Source organism: Octopus bimaculoides, chromosome 11, assembly GCF_046866305.1.
Source record: "Octopus bimaculoides isolate indiv1 chromosome 11, ASM4686630v1, whole genome shotgun sequence".
Classification (NCBI taxonomy): domain Eukaryota; kingdom Metazoa; phylum Mollusca; class Cephalopoda; order Octopoda; family Octopodidae; genus Octopus; species Octopus bimaculoides.
In genome coordinates, this window is record NC_142938.1 from 67,504,902 (window position 1) to 67,531,003 (window position 26,102).

The 26,102-nt window shown below is 34.5% G+C and overlaps 1 protein-coding gene across 50 annotated transcripts in view; it reads right to left on the reverse strand.

The window, feature by feature from the left end:
- Window positions 1–26,102, reverse strand: part of LOC106882850 (uncharacterized) — a 187,340-nt gene that overhangs the window by 35,771 nt on the left and 125,467 nt on the right. For 22 of the 50 annotated variants that reach the window (XM_089360258.1, XM_089360252.1, XM_089360255.1 and 19 more), the window contains 10 exons: window positions 24,067–24,318; window positions 23,810–23,926; window positions 21,349–21,619; window positions 19,634–19,775; window positions 18,338–18,423; window positions 11,984–12,076; window positions 8,681–8,761; window positions 6,381–6,556; window positions 2,534–2,616; window positions 1,320–1,453 (listed from right to left, as the gene is read on the reverse strand). In XM_089360258.1, the coding sequence (XP_089216384.1) occupies window positions 1,320–1,453; window positions 2,534–2,616; window positions 6,381–6,556; window positions 8,681–8,761; window positions 11,984–12,076; window positions 18,338–18,423; window positions 19,634–19,775; window positions 21,349–21,619; window positions 23,810–23,926; window positions 24,067–24,318 (1,435 nt within the window). The remainder of the gene's footprint in view (window positions 1–1,319; window positions 1,454–2,533; window positions 2,617–6,380; window positions 6,557–8,680; window positions 8,762–11,983; window positions 12,077–18,337; window positions 18,424–19,633; window positions 19,776–21,348; window positions 21,620–23,809; window positions 23,927–24,066; window positions 24,319–26,102) is intronic. The other 28 variants (XM_089360292.1, XM_089360288.1, XM_089360273.1 and 25 more) reach the window with 3 other exon arrangements.

The following is a 26,102-nucleotide window of genomic DNA, read 5'->3' on the forward strand; positions in this document are numbered from 1 at the left end:
ATGGGGGCGTAAACACAGACATTGGTTGTCAAGCAGTACTGGAGGACAAATACAAATATAAACACACACACACATCTGAGCCTACAACCCAAGAATTCAGAACTGGAACAAATACCACAAGGCATCCAACAGGCTTCTTTCAGTTTCCATCTACCAATTCGCTCACAGGGCTTTGGTCAGCCTGAGGCTATAATAGAAGACACCACCCCAAGGTACCAAGCAGGAAGACTGAACCCAGAACCAAGTGGTTGGAAAGTAAACTTCTTACCATAGAGCTACACCAACACCACTATTTATAAAAGCAATACAAGTCTGGTGTAAAGCAACTAATTTGTGTATGGGTGTCGCTTATATGCTAGACTAAGGAGAAGTGATGGGTAATATCATTTACATAGGGGTATAGTAGTTTGTTTATGTAGAGAAGGAAGAATGTCAGAGACATAACTGAACTTTTGGCTACACTGGTGTTGATAAAGAACCATGCCAGCTTTTGGCAAACTGGTAAAGTCTGACAAAAACTTCCAACCATTTTATTTTTTTCTAACGTATCTAGATGATACATTTTTCTTGTTAGCAGCAGCAGCTGACACCATCACCATCATCAACATTGTTTTAATGTTCACTTTTCCATGCAGATTTTCTACAGCTTGATGCTCTCCCTGTTGCGAATTCACACCTGTTTCCATATAAGGTAATATTTTGCTTAGTCCTTCAAACAATGAACAGTTCAATGGCCAGATATAATACCAAATAATGACTTGGTCTTTATTCAGCACACAAACATCAAGATAAGGACAGAACACATACACACACAATGGAAACTTCTTACAGTCTCCATCTATTAATTCCCTTAAAAGGCATTCATAGGTGAGCCTGTGACCATAGAAAACATTAGCTAACAATGACATGCAGTGGGAATGAACTGTAAACCACATTGTTCTAAAGCAAATTTCTTAACCACATAGCCATGCTTGCACCCAAATTAAATTTCACGCCTCACAACTGAAGCCTGCTTTTCTAACTTTTGAACATTTGTAGTTTAACGATAGTTTCTGCAATGATTTTTAAGACTATCAACATAGAAAATTTCCTACATACATTCAGTCCTCGACTTCTCTCTTATGGCCTCAACTCCTAGAATGAACAGAATATGTTTGAGAACAGAAGCTTGATAAATGCTCCTTATGTCCACTGTTAATCTCAACCCTATTTGATCTGGGCTGCTCTCACAAATCATTCCTCTACCCTAGAATATCCAGAAACTCACATAAATTAGAGTGAAGAGAGATGATAAAGAATTTCATCTAAAGAAGGCATACCTTTTCTGGCGTCTTCCACATTATTTCTCTTTCAACGTCTGTTGGTGTGTTGGCATTGGACAAGGAAGAGCCACCTTCATCAACCAGGTCTTCATCATCATCACCACCATCATCATCATTACCTTGAGACTCACCTAAGAGCAATATTATTAATACATACAAATTTTAGCAATATTTGATAGGTGGGGGGGGGGGGGAGAATTAGTATACAAACTTAATTTATTAGATATGAATATAATGTGTGCATTTAAAAAAGACAGGGAAAAGAGACAGCTAGCCAGAAATAGATATAGACACAGTCAAAGGTAGACACATAAGACAGACAGATAGACAAAAAGTTGGAAAGAAAGATGAATCAGACAAATATATAAATAAAAATGAAGGATTCCTAGTATACAAAACATTTGTGTTTTGTTTAAATAAATGAAGTAGAAGAAATAATTTGGATCTAAATCACTTGACAGAAAGTGAAAGATGGTGGAGTAGATAGGGTAGCAAATGGCCAGCTAACAGAATACATATTGCTAGTTGAATTGTCTTCTCGGCACCATGCTAAGTCCATGCAAAACCCTTATCCATAAAAAGGCAGAGTTCATTCAAGTGAAAATAGTTACCACAGAGCAAAAAGAACAACAGTAGAATAATTTGTTAGTTTAGTGTCAAGTTCAATTTTTTTCTGTGAAATAAATCAACAGAGATAGTCCAGTGTCCTATCCAGAGATGTCAAATTTATGCCTCTTGACCTCTTATCCACTTAACATTAGAAAAAAAAACTGGAGAAAAACACAAGACATATGGATCATTGTGATGTGGAAAAGAGTTTGAAAATCAATTTGCCCTTATTGGGATTCAGAATCTGGACCTAACATTGATTCTTGCAATCACTAACAGACTTCTCATTGAACTCTCTGTTCAACTATTGACTTATGACCGAAATAAATTGACCATGATAGAGAGAAATATCTAAGAAGTAATACAGTAGGTTCTGAAAAACCAACAGTAATGGAATTCTCTTCATTGATTAACAGAGGTGTTATGATCGCGTTGTCTAGTGCTATGGTGAAGTAGAAGTTATATGTGGACGAATAGGCCATGAGAGTCAAGATGGAAAAACCATTTGTGAATGTATGACAAAAATAAATGAAATAAATGGATAAGTCAGAGCAAATTTGTTAAATATGTGATACCTGGAAAACATGATGCAATTTACTCACCTGTTGCGCTGTTTGACAAACTGGTTCTATTGGTATTTGGTATGAATATAGACCTACTAGATGGTGCAAACACTTGGAAGTTACTACATAGAATAGTGGAAAAAATAAAGTAAACAATCACATCAATAAAACAATATTTCATAAATGCATGTATTAAAAAACTGGTATTTGATATAAAGACTTTAGGCAAAGCACAGTTTACCATTTGTATGGTAACTTACATAAATGTTATCAATAATAAAAATTTAAAAAATCAGGTTAATAAAATGTATTGTAATCCATAAACCCACCATTCCAACCCTACACATCATTAAATATTAACACTCTTTGCTCTTTCTTTGGCTTTTGTCCAACCTTAAGCTGCAATGCTACATTATACTTACACAGAGTACTGACCAACCCACCTACCAACCTACCATCCTTACTACCCACCATAACAAACAAGTTCAATTGTTCTTCAGAAAAACACATTCAGTGTGCTAATTTCATCTAGTAGTAGTAGTAGTAGTAGTAGTAGTAGTAGTAGTAGTAGTAGTAGTAGTAGCAGCAGCAGGAGCAGTTGTAGCAGTTGTAGCAGCAACTTCAAAATATATAGATTTGAGCACTCTGTACCCCATTACTCTAAAAAATTGTATTCACTGCTTATACAATTAATCTTATCTTTTGTATTTTACATGTTTCAGTCACTGGACTGTGGCCATGCTGGGATACTATTTTGAAGGCTTTAAATCAAACAAACTGCTATGCTACGGGGACGTAAACAAACCAACGCTAGTTGTCAAGCAGTTGAGAAACACAAACACAGATGCATCCCAGGGTTATAACAGAAGACACTTGCCTAAGGTGCCATGCATTGGGACTGAACCTAAAACCACATGGTCACAAAGGAAGCTTCTTAACCACACAGCCATGCCTGCCTATGCAGACATTTTTAATTTGACAACTTCAAAGTTGTTAGAGAACAATGTAAAATAATGCTGATAGCAAAAAGGAAAAAGAAATGAGTAGTTATGGTTTTGGTGAAAATGTAATTCAAGTTACCAACGAAAATAAATAGCATAACAGATTTTGCTTATACTTTGACTGAGGAATAGAATACAATGAAAAGAGGAAAGCATGACTCAATGTGTGTATGTGAGAGTGAGAGAGAGATTACAGTTCAACGCCCACTCACTGATGATCAGCTCAGCAGACGTTTCTTATGCATGCTTATCAAAGGGAAATAATTCGCAATGTTCCAAAGTTCCAGTTATACATTTAGAAAAATCTTTTATCTCATACTTGTTTGTCATTGGACTGTGGCCGTGCTAAAAGAGTTTTAGTTGATGTACTTATTTTTAAAGTCTGGTACTTATTCTGTCAGATCTATTTCACTGAACTGCTAAGTTACAAGAACGTAAACAAATCAACACCAGTTGTCAATGGTTGTGGGGGACAAGTACAAACACACAAATATATATGTGTGTGTATACACATATATATATATATATATATATATATATATATATATATATATACATATATATATACATATATATATACATATATATATACATATATATATACATATATATATATATATACATATATATATACATATATATATACATATATATATACATATATATATACATATATATATATACATATATATATACATATATATATACATATATATATACATATATATATACATATATATATACATATATATATACATATATATATACATATATATATACATATATATATACATATATATATACATATATATATACATATATATATATATATATATATATATATATATATATATATATATACATACATATATATATATAAGACTATTAAAGTGAAGACCCTGAAGAAACTGCACCAGTATTATAGTAGGGTTGCAATTGTAACAGTTACTAATCATTGCAGTAAAAACATGTGTAAGTCTGGCATTAGGAAGGGCATCCAGGTGTAGAAACTCTGCCAAATTAGATTGGAGCCTGGTGTTGCCATCCGGTTTCACCAGTCCCCAGTCAAATCGTCCAACCCATGCTAGCATGGAAAGCGGACGTTCAACGACGATGATGATGGTGATGGTGGTGGTGGTGGTGGTGGTGGTGGTGATGGTGATGATGGTGGTGGTGGTGGTGGTGGTGGTGGTGGTGTGTGTGTGTGTGTGTGTGTGTGTGTGTGTGTGGCCAATGACAGTGCCGCCTGATTGGCATCTGTGCGAGTGGAATGTTAAAAGCACCATTTGAGCATGGCCAATGCCAGTACCGCTTGACTGGCCCTAGTGACGGTGGCATGTAAAAGCACCCACTACACTATCAGAGTGGTTGGCGTTAGGAAGGGCATCCAGCTGTAGAAACCTTGCCAGATCAGATTGAGCCTTGTGCAGCCCTCAGTCAAACCGTCCAACCCATGCCAGCATGGAAAGCAGACGTTAAACGCCGACGGCACATACATACATATATATGTATATATATGTAGGAATTAAAGGTAATGCTATGCTACTTTGTAGTAATCATTATTATCATTCACACACCCCCACACACCAGGTGCCAAAGTGATTGCAGAGCAATGTTAAAAGTTTTTGCTCAAGAATACAATGCAGCGCCAAGTCCAGGAATTGAAACCACGATCTTTCAATTGTGAGTGCAACACCCTAATCACTAGGCCATGCATCCTCAACAACAACAATAATAATAATAATCTATACCCTGATACAGTACCTGGCAGTGACTTCCATGATATTTCTGATCTTAAATGATTGGAAGTGTTAACATGTACACGTTTTCTCTTATATGTCAGTTGTTTGACTTTAACCAGTTGAGCACGTCCCCTTAATGTTTGACGATATGTGCGTCTGATCATGAACAGGAGTAGTGTGGGAGTATTATAGCTATGTGTTGAGAGGAATTTTTTGAGTTTGAACAATTCACCTCTGGAAACAAGGGTGTTTCATTCATCATCCTGAAACAACCCTGAATCAGGGACCTTTTCGGCAGGGCGGACTACTCAACCTGAAGAAAATTCTAACTGGGCCTCCACCTGCAAGGTCATGCATTGTTTATCTTGATATGAGGTTACCATATCGCATACATGGTTGTGATGCGTGTACCTGGTGTACCCTTATCAGTCGGGTAATTGCGGTTGACCTATCGCGCATTCAGTACATCATGGATTTTTCTGGCTGATAAATGTAAATTTATATCGCAGACTCCTCAGTATATCACAGGTTTCTGTGGCCGATAACTATTTATATCTTTTTAGATTTTAATTATTTCTGTGGGAGGTTTTGGAACATAACACCTACGATAGTCGAGGGATTACCGTATTGGGCTTTGCATATTTGTACCCCAGCATCACTTTGACATCATGCACTGCTCTCTCGATAATCTTATTAAATTCAGTGCTCAGGTACAATACAATTTGTCAGAAAAGAGTGAAAGAGGGGACAGAAAGCAGCAATAAGTTGAAAAAAGACAGACAGTTTATAATAACCAAAAGTGCACGCATTGTACACAGGATAAAACATAAAATGGCAGAAACATTAACAATAAAAGAGTCACAGACAGGAAAGGATGCATAGATATAAAAAGAAATAATAAAGTATGAGAAATAACTGAAATAACTTATCTACTTAAATTCATTAATTTAGCCATATCATTTAAGGGGTGATACAGACCATGTCATATTTAATAAAATCTTAATTTAAATTTTGCTCTTTGTCAGAAAGAAAACAAAAAAAAATCTTGCAAGCAAAGGGGAGATAATTTCCAAAAATTACAAATAGATTTCACAAAATTCTCTTGAAACTTTCCTGGAAGCAATATAAAAGTTATTTTCTCACCTGGGTATGTTCTCAGGAGACTCCAAATCACTGTGATTTGGCATATAAATCATATCACTGTTGTCACTAGCACTGTCGATTTCATCTACTTCATCAAAGCTTAAGTTGTCACCCTCTTTCTCGCTGTTTGAGTCGTTTGTTCCACCAGAGGTCATTGATTTAGATTCAATAGTTTTCTACAATCAGAATTAACAAAATACCAGATTTAGAATGGAAGAAAATAATCATCACTAAAACCAACATCAGATCTATCATTATATCTAAACATTACTTATGAATAATTTGTTTTAAACAAGTTAACTCAAAATAGATGAAGTTATAAATAATCACATGTAAATATTGGGTTAAAAACCCCTTTGGATAAAAAGGGTCAAAAGCTACTTGTGAGATGCAAGCCCAGCCTTCAACTTTTGCTAGCCAAAGGATTTCCTAATTCAATATTTATATGCCATTATTTGGAGCTTTATCTACTTCAAGTTCAACCCTTTAGCATTTAAACAGACCATATCCAGCCCAAATTTTCTACTTGTTTTATGTTCAATCAAGCTAGATCTGGCCTCTCACACCTACCATACAATGTTTTTCCAAAAATATACAATCACATCATCAAAGTTACAAGAAAATGCATGATTAATTCCAACCAATGTGAATAAAAAGGTATCCATTTTATAGAATAATATGAATACTAAAGGGTTAAAACAAATTATTTCAAATTCTCCCAAAGTTTCTAAATGCTTATGACATAAATTACTTGTAATTCTTGCCATTGTTGTACTCAAAAATTTCTGTCATGTACCCAAGTAACATGTGCTAACCCAGTTAATACAACAGTAACTGGTATTATGTTATATTTTGCAACACATTTTTACTAGTCTTAGAAGTGGTAACCTTTCATGTTGACAACCATTAGTGGGCTACATGTGTTCATATTAATACCAGCACTAGAGGAATTGTTTTCTCAAACTTAGACTCTCTCTCTCTCTCCCTCTCTGCGTGTGTGCGTGTGCGTGTGCGTGTGTGTAAAATCATCATTTAATGCCTCTGACTTCCATGCATGCATGGGTAGGGCAGTTGACAGGAGCCTGCCAGGTAGAAGACTACCCCAGACTACTGTGCCTGTTTTGGCAGGGTTTTTATGGCTGGAAGCTTTTCCTAAAACTTTTTTTGTTTGTTTGTTTGCTTGCTTTTTCATAGCTTTCACTCATTTTCTTTTTAAACCAAGGAGCTATCAGTATGGTATAAGAAGTCTTATGCTTTGTAACATTTTGTATCTAACAAGGGTTCTGCTTTCATAGCATAGTATCTCATAGTGCTACATTATAACACTTTAGCATACAAGTCTTTTGTTCTTAAAGCATATAAGAAACTATAGACAGCCATATCTATTACAGGAAATTATCTAACCTTAAAAAACAGTCTTTAACTATACTTAACCTATTTAAAGTTATCACAATGTACAATGGTACTGTTACTTTGACAAGATCAATGAATTGTAATAGAGATTGTAAAGCCACTTCTCTTCAGAAAACTATCTTAACATGAATGTTTTTGAAGGTCAATAGTCTGTATTTAAATATTTCTTACTCATTAAGGTCATTTTAAAACCCCAGCTTTACTTGTATCCAAAACATTGTTTAAAAATGTAGCTTCAGTAGCAATTTTTGTAAGAAGGCTGATAAGTGGGAATTTTACACATTTTTTCTCTTAGAATCATGAAAAATCATGTCAGCTATTTGTAATGAGTGGATGACAAAAATACTATAGCACCTTGATGCACCTTTGCATAACTGCAAATGGCTGCCCATTTGCAGTTATGCAAAACATCATAGCCAGAAACTGAGTTTTACATTCTGTAAGACATTTCATTTAACCAAAATATAAACAACTATACAGTTGATCTGAAACAAGGTACAGTTCAAATAAAAATACCCCCATAATGCAATGTCTGCATGATAAATTTATTGATTTATACTTTATTCCTGTATACTGTCACAGCACAGAATCATACATTTTTCCCTCTACAAAACTTTGAAATATCTGTTAATAAGTCTATGATGAAACATGCTAGATTTGTTTTCACACAAAATATACTCATAAAATACGTGCCTTATGCAAATGTGTGTCTTATACACTGGCGAATACAGTAATTAAAGATATATGGTCACAAAAACAACTGTTGTAACAATTTATGTGAATGAATGAAATAACAGATCTATTCACTCAAGTGAAAAAATACGGAAAACCTAAAGTTAAATGTGATACTATAAACTGGTTTTATAACATGATTAAAGCAAGGTTACCACAGGCTTAAAATCTTCATCATCATCATCTTCAATATCAGCACAATCTGTGTGGTCATCAATGCTAATGATAGAGTTGTTCTGAGAGAAACAAAATTTAAAGAAACAAAAATCATGTTAGAATAAATTAAAATTAACAGTACCTCAAGTAGATAATAATCGATAACTATTCTAAATTGACACATTCACACACTCTGATACTCACTCACTCACACAAACATAATGGAGAGTAAAATTTTGCATAATCATCAGATATGTAAATTAGCAAGAAATATAGCATGACAATTTATGTAGGACTGATATATATAAATAGATAATTTTGACTTTAACAACACTACTATTTCTGCCAAGCTCTCATGATTAAGTAACAAGAAAAATAAATATATGTATATATACAAAAAAATCATCAAATTATGACAATGATAGTAGCAGCACAGATGACACAAAGCAAAAAATGTTTTAGTAAAAAGCTTTTAAAAAAAGAAGCAAGCCTTTCTATAAAACAAGCAGCTTACATTGGGCTTTTAATGCAACAATCCCAGTTAGTAAGATGAGGATATTATATTCTATATATATATATTAGTAATATTTCAGAATTTGTTCAGTCAGAGATTAAACAGAGTTGCCAAGTTCATTATTTTAAGTAAATGTTAAACAGGAAATCTATTCTTTATGTTTAAATATCAGTTGATAAAAGACACAATATTAATACTATAGGTAGTATATAGACTACTGCTAAAACGATAGACTTTTGGTTGGTCAGTTTATTATCTTTCACTGAAAGTTGATGATTTAGTCAGTTTGGTAGGAATATAAATGACAAACAACTCAATATTAGACACTGGTAAACCAAGAGACATTTGGAAGTAGTCTTTATGTGAACCTGTTAAATCTATTATGTCTACAGGATATAATGTTGTTTCAATTAGGTTGTCTGGAAAGTTCTTAGCATTTTTAATATGCGACAAGGGATATAAATAATTGACCTTTCAATAAATTTTATTTATCATCTAATTTTGAAGGTCTTCCACTGCGACTGCCATCTTCTAAGTAAAACTTTGTGGTTTTAAACTTTGCAAAACTACCTTCAAACAGTTCATTCACCTACAACATCATCACCATAAACTTCACAAATGTTTTTGCAAGTCTTTGCAGCATTTTCTCCTTTTTAAAAAAAGAAAAATGCATTACAACACAAATATGAAATTTTGGGTTATTCATTTTAAGTGTCAATAAAGGGTAACTGGAATGAAAGATAAATCTATTTTTAGTCAGGAACAACGAAGAGATTCACTACCACTTGCCAAACTTTTAACTGCAATACCAAACTTTTAACTGTGTTATGTTTCAGGTATGTTCAACGAAGCATTAAAAGATTTAGCTTAAAAACACTCAAAACTTTCTGGACGACCTAATATAAGTTATAGGTAAAATAAAGGTGAAATAAACATCAGAAATGCTTTGCCTCATGTAGAAACTGCAGGAACTACCCAGAGGTTTTGCAGGCTCTTCTAAATCCTTTGCAATGCTGTAAACCCTTTTGTATCATCAGCAGGTATCTCAGAGTCACAAGTGTTTTGCTCCTTAGCCTGTATGCTTCACCTGAGTGGGGCAGCAAGGAGTGAATTAGTTTTCACCTATGGAAAGTTCCACTTGCAGTCTCTTAATAACCATCTTGAGCTAGTTTCAGCTGCCATGCCTATTTCCTTGATGGCTTTCTTTGTTGTCTGGGTTCCAGACCTATCTTCTGCAGGAAACAGTGCACTGATTTAGATGGAAAGCCAAAACAGGCAACTTCAATTGTTCATCCCACTCACTGTTAAAGCCACATACTCTTTAGTAGTCATAACATCAATGCCAGAAGACTGAATAGAATTACAGTACTGACTCTTACTGCTGTTCCAAATTTATCAATCAAAATCTACTTCATGATCAAGCATATCTATCTGAAAAATCCTATGAATAGAACTAACGTTTAGATCAATGTAAATGATATAAGACTTTCATAAAAACTGCTTGAAGTCTTGTAACGGTATAAAAATACCAAGTTTTCCTCAACTCACCTGTTTTCTACTTCAACATCAGCCAATTTTGCAATGGAACACCTTATCAACTACTATTGCAGAGGACTAAACATTTTAGTTACATTTCTGTCTTACCACAATATAACAGCATTGGAAAGTTATTAAGTTAATTGTTGTATCAAATAAATATCCACACCCCATCATTTTACTTTTTAAACAACAAACATTGAAAGTGAAATCAGTTAACTACAAAAGAATTTTGGAAAAAAACAAAGTTACTGTTATCTTTAACAAACCTGAAACACTGATAAAAATACTAATCTACAAAATGACTAGTGCAACAACTTAATAAACATAAAAATGAGAGAGAGAGAGAGAGAGAGAGAGAGAGAGAGAGAGAGAGAGAGAGAGAGAGAGAGAGAGAAAGAGAGAGAGGGAAAGAGAGAGAGAGAGAGAGATAAAGGGTTAGAGAAAAAAAATAGTACAGGTTAGTTCCTCCAGTGTTGATGGCATGATAAAATGCATGCAGTATACTCCAGAAAATGGTTGGTGATAGGAAGGGTATCGAACCATAAAACCCAGTAAAAAAAAAAAAAAAAAATGGAACCTACTGACAAGGCATAGGGTCTACAACCCACATTCTAGGTTTCTCATCTAGGGGGGCAATACATTTCTAACAAGAGTTGACACAAAGAAGATGGTGTGGGGTGGCGTAGGAGGATACTTTGTAACCCTCCTGCATGAGACAATACCTCTGACGCAGGTGAAATGGCGAGGACCCTGCCTTAGAAACTCAGCAAAAAAAAAAAAAAAAGAGAAACAAAGAAGTTAAGAGCAAAGTGTGAACTTTGCAAGATGCATTGGGGACTACTACCCATCCAGGAGGTCAGGAACACTGAATAAAATCTGATATAGGGGAGAGGGAAATCTTTAGTCTTCCTGCATAGCACAACCACCCTGGTGACAGTGGCATGATAAAATGCACCCAGCCCAGTGTAAGACACATCTACTGATTTTTTTTTTGTGTGTGTGTGTGTGTGTGTGTGTGTGTGCGCGTCAGATGATGAGTGACAAGACCAAACCAACCCATGCCATCACAGAAAAATTTCATGTAAGATGATGTCGATGCTGATGGTTCAACTGAAATGGTTAATAAGCAACTAACAAAACAACAAAAGCCAACACATCATAATGTCTATAGCATGAAAGAAAACAGATGCAACATACAAAATAACTATTAACTCACTGCTTTAATAATCTGATGCTGCAGTGAACTTACCCTGACACTTGATAAGGCAGCAGTGGTGGCAGCGGCAGCATAGTAGGAGGAGGAGGAAGCAGAGCATGTAGCCTTGGGTTGGGGAGCAAGCAGCTGTGCAAAACAAAGGTAAAACACCTCACAAACAAGGGAGACAAGTGTGGCCATGTTCTCAAATCAGTTGGTGTCAATCCAGCAGTCACGCATTACCATGATTCGAGTCAGTTGTAGCATTCACTCCACAAATCAAACAAGCAATGTTATTTTTGTCAACCAACACCAAAGAATTCAACAGAGCAAGAAAAATAAATTACAACGCAAGATTTGATTTCATCTACATATAACTGCTAATTTTGTGTGTGCGTGTGTGTATTTATATATATGTGCATGTATGTATGTAATGTGTAGGAGTGTGTGTATGTGTATAATGATGATGATGATGATGGTGGTAGTTGTAAGAAAAAGACGGTTCTGTAATTTCTTGCAGAACAACCTGCAGGAATAATTTGCTTATAAAATGCATAAAAACGATAAAACGCATGTGCTGTACATTTGAACACTCCCTCCATCAAATTGACATTGCTTGAACAAGCGTATGGTGTGCCACATGTCAGGTGTCAAAGTGATTGCAGAACAAGTGAGATGAAGTATTTGGCTCAAGAACACAATGCACCACCCAGTCTCAGGACTGAAACTGCGACCTTGCAATCGTGAGAGCAACATCCTAACTACCAGGCCAAGCACCCTGATATTTATAACTGAATATTAATTATTTGTTTGTATAATCACTTTCTATTCTGAAACTATAAAACCAAGAAGAAACAAAAGTTTATTATTAGTCATGCTCACAAAATGAGGATTTGTATAACATTTATTTTGAGAAATAGCAGCCAAATCTTTCTCAAACCACACCTACTTCTGTCAAGAAAGATGTATAAAGACAATGTTGGAAGAGAAGTAGTGTTAGTCTTTCTCTCTCTCTCTCTCACTGTCTGGAAAGTGAAATAGAAATAAAGAATGAGAGCCACAGATCAAGAGACACAAAGGCAGAGAGAAAGAGAGGAAAATGATGGTGATGATGGCAGTGCTACATTTGTGTGACATCACAATCTTCTTCTCCTTTCCTTCAGTGTGTCTCTCTAATCACTATAGAGAGAGAGAGAGAGAGAGAGAGAGAGAGAGAGAGAGAGAGAGAGAGAGAGAGAGAGAGAGAGAGAGAGAATAATCTAATAGAGATATACAGAGAATATGACACGCATACAGAGAGAAGAGTAGAATAATGGTGAGGATGGTGACTGTCACACTTTATTGCAACATTCTTTTGTATTAAGCAAATGTAGATTTTTCTCCCATTGTCATACACTGTTAGAAAAGATTAGATTACGTTCACAATAGCCTTAAATAACATACCAACATATGTTATACAATATTGGTCTCTAAAATTCTTACTAATGTGTATTTAGAGAGACTCTAAGGGTCATGTATCCATCCATCTACATACATCTATTGATATATGTAAAGGTATGGTTGAACACATACAAAGGCTACTTCACTACAACCAACTTAAAGTGACATTCTGAGAACTTTCACTGGTGAGTTTTATTCAAGTCAGAGTATCATATGAATTTCTCTTCCAGAAACTCATCTCTATTACTCTCCAATTAAACCATTGTACATGTATGTCTGTGTGTGTTTCAGATTTGGTGTATCTTGTCGAATTTATTATTTTGTTCCCATAACCATCCTTTCTGCTATAGGCACAAGGCCTGATATTTTGGAGGAAAGGGCTAGTCAATTACATGGAAAAAAAAAAAAAAAAACCCCTGCTCAACTGGTACTTATTTTATCAGCCCTGAAAGGATGAAATGTAAAGTTGGCCTTGGCAGAATTTGAACTAAGAACATGAAGATAAACGAAATGCTACAAAGCATTTTATCCAGCATGCTTAGGATTCAGCCAGCTCACCACCTTATTTACTCCTCATAATAATGCTAAAAGAAAACCATCAAAAAATCTTAATTTTAGCCCACATGACACTGAATTACAACAAAAATAATAATAATTAAATTATTGTCTTTAGTGCTCAGGTGTACTACAACGCATCAAAGGTGCATGTATAGTACGAAGAATTATGTACTAGAGAACCATTCTGAACTATTTTAACATGTATATATCATTAATTAACTAATCATTATTAACTATATCAATTGGATATTTTTAACATGATCTAATAAATAATCTATAACACTTGGGATACCACATACAGCCTCAGAAACACATGTGCAAACTCTGTATCAATTTAATATCCTCCAAAACATATCCATTTAGGAGTTACATGAAAAGCTACCAGTCTAAGATCTTATTTGTGCGTGTGTGTGGGGGGGGGGGGTTCAAATTTACAGAAAACAAAAGACAAAGACAAGTGAGGGAACAACAAGCAGGTGTATTAGTTTGATGCTCAGAAAGAATGGAAAAGTCTTTGACATTCCAAGCCCCTAGATTTTTCAACAGAAAGGGATGAGTGAGTGAAAGAAAATGGAGAAGGAGAAAAAATGTGCAGGGTTTAACATGAACATGATGGTGATGGTGTGTGTGTGTGTGTGAAGGTTTATTTACGTTCTTCATGGAGTTCAAGGAAGTCGCTAACAAAGCAACAAGACACTTCCCTAGGTTTGTAAGTGCGTGATTGAGTTAGTGTGTGCATATATGTAGATGTATACACCTGCACTTACGTTGTGTGTGAATAACGTCTCTTTAGTACTTCGGTGTTTGTACCTGTATGTGTGTGCATCATTACTGTTTACATATTTGTTTTTGTAGATGCACGCAACCAAATGTGTGCATGTATTCATTTAAAGAATTTGAAATGGAGAATTTTTGGAATGCTGTACAAATTTTCACTGTGCTGCTGATCAGATTGAGATTGCTCTTAGAAAATCCTAGCATTTTGAGTTTTTGTGCAAATCCATAGTTTATAGCTTAATGCATCTACATTTATAAATACAAAAGAAAATTTAAAACCAATATACATATATATTAGTTATAAATTTATATGTGTGTATAGATACGCATGTGTGTATCCTTAGATGTAAACATAAACTACACAATGCATACAGGCATACATACATGCATGCACACATACACATCAATAAAAAGAAACAACACTCAATACAGAAGTAATGTCTATATATATATATATATATATATATAGATGTAGTCTTCAACTACTTTCAATACATGGCCTATCAATAGCAAAGAGAGAACTGCAGTTGAAGCCAAACATAGCCAAGGCTCTTCACTTAATGCAGACATCTGATTGATCACAAACGTTTTCATGCATATGAAATTCTGAGTAATAAGTATGTGAGTCATTAACAATTAGGAATGTTATACATTGATAATTAATTAAAAAAAAAAAAAAACACCTTTTATAGACAAAAAAACCCACTAGAATGTTATTTGGAATTTCCTTTTTATTCCTGTCTGTCTGTCTGTCTGTATGTAATGTATGTATGTAATGTAATGTAATGTAACACCCACCAATTACTAGAAGTAAAACCAAACTGTTTCAATTTATATAATTTTGAAACAAAAAACTTAAAATTATATGTAAGTAAAAAAAAAAATTATACTCAGTACCTATAATTTATAACAAAAATTTATAAATGCATAAACATTTTACTTATTCAACAAGCAATTATCCTTATATGTCATTATTATCATCATAATATTCATTCACGCAATTAACATCCGTTTATCCATGCTTTTCATTGAGGCATTGTTTAGGTGCTTTTTTAAATAAGAGGTTTCTTATTCTAGATGTCTTCAAGAGGACAAAGCCACTAGACAATATGTCTACAGAGGAAATGCCAATATTACTGCTTGTAGCTCAGTGATTCTTGGAGAAGCACAAATGTAAAAAAAAAAAAAAAGTATAACAAGCATATATGTACAATGAACTTCTTTCAGTTTCTGCCAACCAAATTCACTCAGGAGGCTTTGGTTGGCACAGGGCTATAGCAGAAGATACCAACTGAATGCCATATGATGAGACTGAACTTGAAACTACATGGCTAAGAAGCAAACTTTTTAACCAGACAGCTGTACTTTTGCCTATTTTAATTAAATTGATTAAAAATATGGTCTTGTTTGTCAATAGCACATTATTATTTAAAGTAAACAACATAGTTCCTATTATATAGCAAGGGATAACAACAGACATATAGAATTGTCTGACCCAGAGACAACAAAATGTTACTCGTGAAGTATAAATTTTGAACATCCATACTGACGTAGAGCATCATAGAATAAATGATAGAGAAAGCTAGTTGTGTTACTGTTAATTGTGACTGTTTATGAAATACTAATGAATTAAATCATTAGCAAAATGTATGAAGGTTCCTAATTTAAAACATCTCTGGTTTATCAATAATATTGTTGCTATTAGTGGCACTAGAGTTAGTTAAAGTAAAATGTGGAGGATGGGAATGAATATAAAATGAAAAATTAGTGTCATGAAATTTAAAAAAAAAAGTTAATATTCTGAAAATTGAACAATATAGAAGATGGGTGAAGAGACATGACATGGGGAATAGGCACTTTGGTAGCTCACTGAGGATATATTTACCATGGTGAAACAGTTACACTGGTAAACAAATATGGATTGATGGATGGATATAGCAAGCAGTGTTGTAGACAATAAGAGGTGTTATATACAACAAAACAATTCATCAAACATTTACTTGCGTACATTTATAAAAAACTTAAGTTCAAAATCATATATATATATATATATATATATATATATATATATATATATACATGAAGAGGTGTTGAAAAGTTCCTGGTTTTAAAGGTATTGTGAAAGGCCTGATTGAAAGCCCAACTTTCCAAGTTCTTTTACAGGGCTTAGGAAAACTGAAGGACCACTGCAACAAGTGTGTGAATCTGAGTGGGGAATATGTTAAATAAAATCATAATTAATTGATCCTCCTGTATTTTCTTTTACCCAAAACCAGGAGCTGTTCAGCACCTCCTCGTATGTATCAAGTAATAAAAAATTTTGTATAATTTGTAAAGGACAACCGGAGATATATATATATATATATAGCTTAGGCATAGTGATATTAATAACCTAAAGCATTACATATGCTTCAGAGAAAAGTGTCAGTTGAGTAAAGAGTGTAATAAGAGATTATATAAATGACAAGGGAACAAGAAATTACAATATGAACTTCGTTATATAATTTTATGTTCCCTTGTAAATTATATAATATACACACACAAAGTGAGTATTAGTGGTGTCAGATATTAGGGGATAGAGCCAACTCCTTCAAAGCTACATTACTGCTGCTATGTAGAAATAACAGATCACTACAGTAGACAGATATGCATAAATGATACCACAGTTTCTTGTAGTGCAAGACATTTGTAGTTCACTTCCAATTAGCAAGTTTGTTGTGCTTATTGACAAAAAAAAAATTCAAATTGTTGCTCATATGTTTTAATAATTATTTCTCATCACCAAACTGACTGACTATTGTGAATGCAACATTTATATGTAAAAAAATCAAATTTCCTTTTAAAAAGGCATAGCCACAAGCATTTCCAGTTTCAATGGCAACTACAGACTGGTTTTCTCAATTTTTCACTGGTAGCCAGGTTAATAAAGTTTTACAAATAGTAAATATCCATTCAGCTTTGATTTCTACTACAAAGATCTGTAATACTCCCATGCACCAGCTCCAATAAGGGAATAGGTTAATCTTAGAAAGGGTATCCAGAAGCTAAAATAAAATGTATAAATATATCACCATCTATATTTTATTTAAAATGCATTTATAACAAAAATAAAACCCTGTTTTTAATTTTGGTAACAAAAGCTATAAACTGTTATTAGCAGCAGCATCACAATAACTGTTAACAAAGCTGAAAATGACAGTCATTCTAATAGCTATTCTCTCTTGTCAAGAACTTTGAATATTTCCTTTAAATTTCATTCCACACCAAAACTATTAAATTTTAAATACTTATACTTCAATATGCCAAATTATTTTAGTTTCTGTATTGTATCAGGGTAGAGAAAATCCTATAAAGTTAAATTGTCCTGAGAGAAAATTGATCAATAATTTGAATCATGCAACGTCCATGGCTGGGATTACCAAATGAGAATCTTACCCGAGAAAGAGGAATTCTTAATATTTGATATACATAGGTGCTTAAAGTGGGAAAAAAAAGCTGAAGGCAAAAATTCAATGGGTTAAAACTGCTGAAGGTACCTTAAAGCCTAAAGACTAGATAGTTGGCATCTACTATACAACTTATACAAGTTAGTACAAATAGGTGAGGTTAGATTAAGAATGGTTAAAATTTCACCTGGGAATCTACCTGGGAATCAACTTGAGACTGGCTGCTATCTTCCTCAAACACAATATCTGTATTATAAGCCACTTGCCGGTATCCTGTCAAAAATATAATCATAAAACTCTCAGCTGAAATCTTGTTTGAAAATCAAAGAAATAAGTCAATGTCTTCCACTCAATTTGTAGTCTCTACTGTTTACCCACAAATTAAAATAAACTTACCTACCCACCCACCCTGTCCTAGCCTCTGTACCATTTACATTAACCTTCTAGTAACTTGAGAAGATGCCTAACACATCTTCACTACCATCTCTCTCTCTCTCTCTCCTTTCTTTTTTCCAACTGAAGTAGCCATGTATCTCCTCTACAGCAAGACACCCGTTTCTGTCCTTCAATCATACTTTAACCTCTCATCACCTGGAATAGAACCACCTCACTCAATACTACTTCGCTTCTCAGTCGAGGGGGTCTTGTTTTGTGGGTTACTTGGCCATCTCACTGGTGCTGGTGCCACATAAAAAGCACCCAGTACACACTGTAAAGTGGTTGGCTTTAGCAAGGGCATCCAGCTACAGAAACCATGCCAAAACACATTGTAACACAGTTCTCTGGTTTGTCAGTTCCCCATGCCAGTATGGAAAATGGGCATTAAGTGGAGATGATGATGATAATATAGTAGGATATACAGCAGTTAGTATTATTTTGTGTATATCAGGGTTTTTGGAATAGGTACACTGTATCCCCACAGGTCGTATGAAGATATCTGGTTGTAAAAACACAGCTTCATATATCTCATGCAAACCATGCAGGTACAGAAAAGTAGATGTGACGAGAGAGTGGATGAAAAGTGGATGTGAAGAGAGGGTTTGTGGCCCAATAAAATGCACTCAGGCCACATTGTAATATGGCTGGTGATAGGAAGGGCATCCAGCTGTAAAAACTAAGCTCAAGAAAGACATAATAAATGGAAGATGAATAGGGAGAACACTTTGATCTTGCCACAGATAACCTTCACTTATTGTATTGGCAGCATGGTAAAATGATTACAAGGACATATTGTTACAAAAACACCGACACACACACACAGTAAAAAAGTTTATTTTGTTGTGGAGTGTGTCAGATGACAAAGAACCACAATGAGTAGCAAGATGTTATGAGATCTATGTAACCCATGTAATAAGAGCAGAACAGGTGTAAATGATGATGACAACAACAACAACTATGGAATGGTTTTTCAAAAGGACCAAGTTGAAATACATTGCAATAACAACACAGACATTTTTCTGTTCAAAGGCCAAAATCTGCTTACCTTTCATTTCTGATGAATTTATATTCTGGTTGCTATCCAGTACCGACTTCATAGACTTATTGTCTATTCTCTGAGCCCATCTTCCACGTGGTTGAGTAGGGCTTTGAGGTTCTTCTACAGATATTACACCCTGGTTGTCAGTCTAAAGAACATAATAGAAGAAACTACAGTAACATTCTAAAACAACAATTTATATACATTAATCTAACATATTTATAGACTATATGATTATATATGGCAGAAGACAGACACTAAGTGATGATGAATATAAAACTACTTACTATACAGTCTAAGAAAAAAAACAAACATTTATGGTATATAAAAATATGACAGATTTTGTAGTTATATATACATACTTATTATTCACTATGAAGATATTTAAACCTCTTATAGGGATAGTTTTATCCAAGATACCCTGGTTTAATTTATATTTTGAAGAGATATTTCTTCAATAAATATATTGTAAAACATCAAATATTATTAATAAGTTTGAAAATGGAGAGATTCAATGGATATAGATTAATTAATTAATATCCATTGAATCTCTCCATTTCCAAACATATTAATTATATAATACATGAAGACTACATAAATACTGTATAAAGACTATGTTTATTGACTATAAACAGACTATTTATCTAAAACTATATTTGAGAGATAATAACTGAAAAGATATGGCATTGAACATAAAGATAAAAACTTGTGACTGCAAGTCATGCAGTATATCTGATTAACCAAACAACATAGCATCACTTAGACTCTCATTAGGTCAAGCTCTCATCTGCTAGTTGCATTCCAAATTACACCTAAAAGCTTACAAACATTCATTTAAGTACTACAAGAAGCAGAAATGATTTGACAAACCTCAACAAAACTATATTTTCCCCTCACATATTGTATAATGCATTGTATTTTTACTTTGTTTCACAGCTTAATCACAAGAAGGACAGTGCCCTGGACTCTTTACAGGGTCTCCAAGTCTAGTGGGATCAAGGGAGGAAGATAGCTTCAAGCTAAAAATCTGGTCTGAATGCTTGCAATGAAGTGGGTTTTGCTAGAGACACTCAAGGACTAGGTGGTAATGTTAAACAGAGCAAGGATTAAGGATGTGATTTAGACTCAGAACACAAAAAGTCCAAAACAAAAATTACAAGGCATTCCATCCAAAGCTTAGTCCACCATCATAGACTGGTACTTTATGTGTTGACCACAGAAGGATGACAGGCAAAATTGCCCTGATATGTATGTAAGCATACTAATTGCTGGCATGAAGATTGCCCTGAAATAAAACTAAATTAAGGAAAGTTCAAAGTCAAATGATCAAGAAAAAGACCTATGAAAATTTTTCAGTATCCTCAAAATGTCATTATTTCAGCTTTGCCATAGTTAACATCTAACATTCTGTAAAGTGAACAACATAGAAAACGGATAGAGAAAAACTGCAGGCATGGCTGCATGATAGAGAAGCTTGCTGCCCAACCATGTAGTCTCAGGCTGTGTGGCAGCTTGGGCAAGTGTCTTCTTCTACAGCTTCAGGCTGACTGAAGTGTTGTGAGTGGGTTTGGTAGACAGAAACTGGAACAATCCTAGTATGAATGTATGGGAGTGGATGAAAACAAAGAGCAACCTATTTTTATCTCAAGACTTAGAGAGTTAACATTTAGCGATAACATGACAAATTGTAAACCTTGTCTTATAAATGAAATTAAACTTACCTTAAGCTTTGCCCAACTAGGAAGCTGTCCAATACTGATACGATAATTAGCTGGGTTAATAACAGTACCAAACCCTCCACCTGATGTCATTTCTACAGTATCATTCTTCCCTATTGATTCTTGTAGAAAAACAGGAGCAATGTTATTACCGTGTCCATTGGATGGGCTGCTAGTTACAAAGTCAGAATTTCTTTGCAAAGGGAAAATTTCGTTGCTGTCTCTCTCCGTGAGAGAAGTTGGTCTAATAGGTGTCACCGGGTTGACAAGAGATCTGGAAATGAAGTTACACGATTTATATTCCAACAACGACAATATTGTCAGAACAGAATATCATCACTCCAGTGTCAAAAGATAAGATACATATAAACAATCTGAGATACATAGACAAACAATGTAAATTAGTAATGTTTGGAATGCTGACGTTTGCTAACATCTAACATATTTGATTTTGGTACTTTGCACCATCTGTTTGTAGGAAATGCATGTGTATGAACAGACACATACACATACACAAGGTGATTAAGTGTTGTTAATTAGTGGAATGAGTTTATTAAACAAAAGGTAACTCTAGCATAGTTGTTTATGTCAACCAGATCTATAACACTGCAAACTTTACAAAGAATATCAGAGACTTGCAAAAAAAGAGGAGAATATTATGATAGAGAAAGTAGTAGTTGGCCCTACGAACAGTGTTTCTTATGGAGGGGGTAGGGGCTGTAATGATTAAAAAGGAGGCTGACAAATTGCCATGTTTAATAAAATTAAAACGTTTAAACCTGTTCAACCTCATAGTGAAAAAAGAAGAATGATATGGATACAAACTCTATTCTGCCTTCTCGTAATTAAATTGGGAAGAGGAGTGCATTAAGCATTTCTCATCATTTACAAATAGTTTTCTACACAAATAATTTACACACACAAACGATCTTCTGCCACTTAAGGACTTGAGCAGTTAACAGTAGAAAAATATGAATGAAGAGCATCATCCACATCCAGCTATTAATAAAAAAAAATTGCGCAAACAAATAAAACCCTGCACTAACGCAAACATAAAAAATAAATGTTTGAATATCATTAAGTTTGTGTTTGGTTGTTGTTCATGTGCTGAGGGCCCCCAATCAAGGCAGTTAACAAACACCACACATTTTATTGAGAGACAAACAAAAATATAATGATTAAAAATAAAGTATAACTGATAAAATGATAGTAGATATTTTTTCTTCGTTTGAAGATAATTCAACAACCTTATATTTCCATTCCTTAATTTGAATCTTAACTACTTGATCCCTTTTTGTTGTGTTACAGACAGGCAGGCAGAGGATGGATGGATGGACAGATAGATTAGATAGATAGATAGATAGATAGATAGATGGGTAGGTGGACAGATGGGTAAGTGGACAGATGGGTGGATGGAAAGATAGGTGGATGGACAGATAGGTGGATGGACAGATAGGTGGATGGACAGATAGGTGGATGGACAGATAGAAATACAAAGAAAGAGACGAGAAGATTTAAATAAAGCAACAAACAGAAAATTAATGAGCTATAGTATTGAGATTAAACCCCTTGTAATGAGAATGAAAGACCAGAGTTTATAAGAGTGATTTCAAAGTTGTTTTTGTTTCAAACCGACAGTTGTGACAGCAACTGTCATATCAAACCAAACAGGCTGGACAACAAACAAGTCATCACAGCTTCACAGTCATACCACAATAGCACCACATTAGTAAAGGTTGTATCGACAAAGTGGGAAGTGTTTTCCAAGATCACACTTCTATGTGGTACATCAGGATATACTTAAGCAACAAAGCAAGAATCTCTTAAATGCAATTCATCTCAAGCAATACTAAAACCAAATAATGGATTAGGTTTTTTTATAATATTCCCATGGAAAAAAGGCCAAAACTTCCCATAAAAAATAATACAAATAAGGTTGAGCCATAAAACATTGGAATTTGACACAAATGTTTTCACAGCTTCTACCAACAGACAACTAATGAACTACATAAGGGGCTTCTATGCGGTCAATCGATTTGCTAGAAATAACAGCCAAATATCTGTGAAATCCCACTTTACCATATTAGACAATGTAATCCCCAACACAAAAAAGATAGGATGATCATAGCTGGAACATATTTTCATCACAGGTTAGCTCAGTCATAGCTGACATGGAACTAAACAACAAAAAGCAACTGAAGAATTTTAATGTATGTGTGTTATGTCATATACAATAATATACACACTCTCTATGTGTGCGTGTGTATATATATATATATATATATATATACACACATGTGAAAATATAATAGTCAAACACTGAAACTACATAGAAATATGTGCCATTTGATTTAACATTCAAACATTTGAATCTTAGTATAAGATTATTCAATAAGACAAGAAAAAAAAAATTCATACTGATATCTAAAGAGCAACAATGGATACAAGCTTCATCAATAGTTACCTTTGAAGAGAAACGGAGGTGCCATTTAAAATTTCTCTAGGTAAGTTACCTTTTTCCTCCATCCGCATCATCATTTGTTTTGTTAAATGGGGTGAAAGACGCCAGACAAATATACAACTAAAATTAAAAAGAAGAACAATAAAATGCAATTGTTAAATGCAACAGTTAAATGAGTTAAAAACAAGCAAAAGTTAAAAGAAATTCTTTCAACAAAGTCAGACCAATTTTCAAAAGCAAAACAAAAAGCAAGTTCTTACCCATCTCCAGACACCGAAATTAGATGCTTGAGATCATTAGTAAATTTTAAACATGTAGCAATCTCAGAGTGTCCATAGAAGTTGGCTACAAGCTCTCCAGTGTAGAAGTCAAAAAGGGATAAATTTTTATCTGAACAACTTGTTGCTATGTATGTTCCTGAAGGATCCAACTGCAATTTGATAAGTACTCCATCATCACTGACAGATCCTTTATAAATCTTCTTTAACTTTGCTGATTTGATATTATAGATCCTGAAAATGAAATTAAAAGAAAAGACTAAATATTATTGTAATAGAATATAACAGCCATCTACGCCCCATACTTAAACCCTTTTGATACCAACCTGTCCAAAACTAGCCATGGCTGTCAATAATAGGAAACAACTAACTTTTGCCTATTTTAAAGTATACAATATCTTTATATTTTACATGCTGTGATTGAGAAGACCCAGCAAGTAAAGCGAGATCACAGCTGTGGCCGATGCCAGTGTTCTATAACTGACCTATTTAAAAGCACCCTTGGATAGCAGGGCAATATGACGTGCTTGAAAAGACCTGTTGAGTCAAGTGAAATCAAAATCGTAGTTGTGGCCAGAGCTGCCTGGCTGGCACCTGTGCTGGTGGCACATAAAAAGCACCATTCAAGCTTGGGTCAACGCCAGTGCTGCCTTACTAGTTCCCATGCCGGTGGCACGTAAAAAGCACCATCTGAATGTGGTCAACGCCAGTGCCGCCTGACTAGCTCCCATGCCGGTGGCACATAAAAAGCACCCACTACACTCTTAGAGTGGTTGGCATTAGGAAAGGGCATCCAGGTGTAGAAACCCTGCCAGATCAGATTGCAGCCAGTATTCAGTCAAACCACCCAACCCATACCAACATGGAAGGTGGACGTTAAGTGGTGATGATGATGATGATGATGATGATGATGAACAAACCTAAAAAGTAATATTGTACAAAATGTCTAAAAATTCACATGGAAACAACAAACATATTTAACAATGTTGAAGTTTGTCAAAATGACAGAATTAGATAAATTGATTTCCTGACTATTTTACAGTACCAAATGCTAGCACTTCTTGCATACGAGTTCAAATCCTGAGTATAGAAATATAATTTTCATAGACATACAAGAGACATGTCTATCCATGATGCCTGCAATTCTAATAGGAGTTTATTAAGTCAATTTAGGATTGCAACAAGCTAAACCTCATTACATTGCTAATGGCACAGTTTAACATTTATCTGTAAAGTCTAAGTATTTCTGTTACCTCTGTTACACTGGAGACAGTTTCTGTTTAGTCCTAACTCAGCCCTAACTGATTAGGTCTACAAATCAAAGTAGTCCAGTCATGATTAAGCTATCATTTATTTTCAGGCATTGTGTATCTAATATCCAACACAGCCTTAGGTAAATTTAAGGCAAATTTGGCTGCTATTTCCACCATGACCACATTAAAACTGCCTCACTATATAGGCAAAAGTTGCTTAGGGATTAGTAGCTCAAAAAGTCTCAATTTCTTTTCTTTAAAAAAGAAAATTTTAAGTAAAAAGGATAGAGGTGTCGTAATTGGAGGGTAGACAGTTTCCTCTTATATGTTAGCTCTACAAAATTAACTTTTATAGACACAGTGAAAGTAAGTCGAGGAAGCTAGTATTGCCTTGAGGCCCCAATTCCTGCTGGTGTTGTAGGGACACCATCATGATATTCTATGCATTTTAGGTAGTTTTAAACTTAGCAGAGCACATATCTGTTTAGGTCTATCTACAGTTAATTCCTTCAAGAGAGAAATAAACAGAAAGAGGACCCACAGCAGTACCAGACTTGTGCTTTTATTGACCCCCCAAAAAATGAAAGCTCAAGTTGATTGTAGCAGAATCTGTAGCTGGTGTATGCAGTGTTAAATATATAATGCATGCTAGGGTGAGAGAGAGTGATAGTTGGCAGTATAATAGGATCTTTTTTAAAACGGGGGCCACATTTTTCATTAATGTTTTACGTAGTGTTTTTGGTACCGAAAGACTTTCAAACTTCG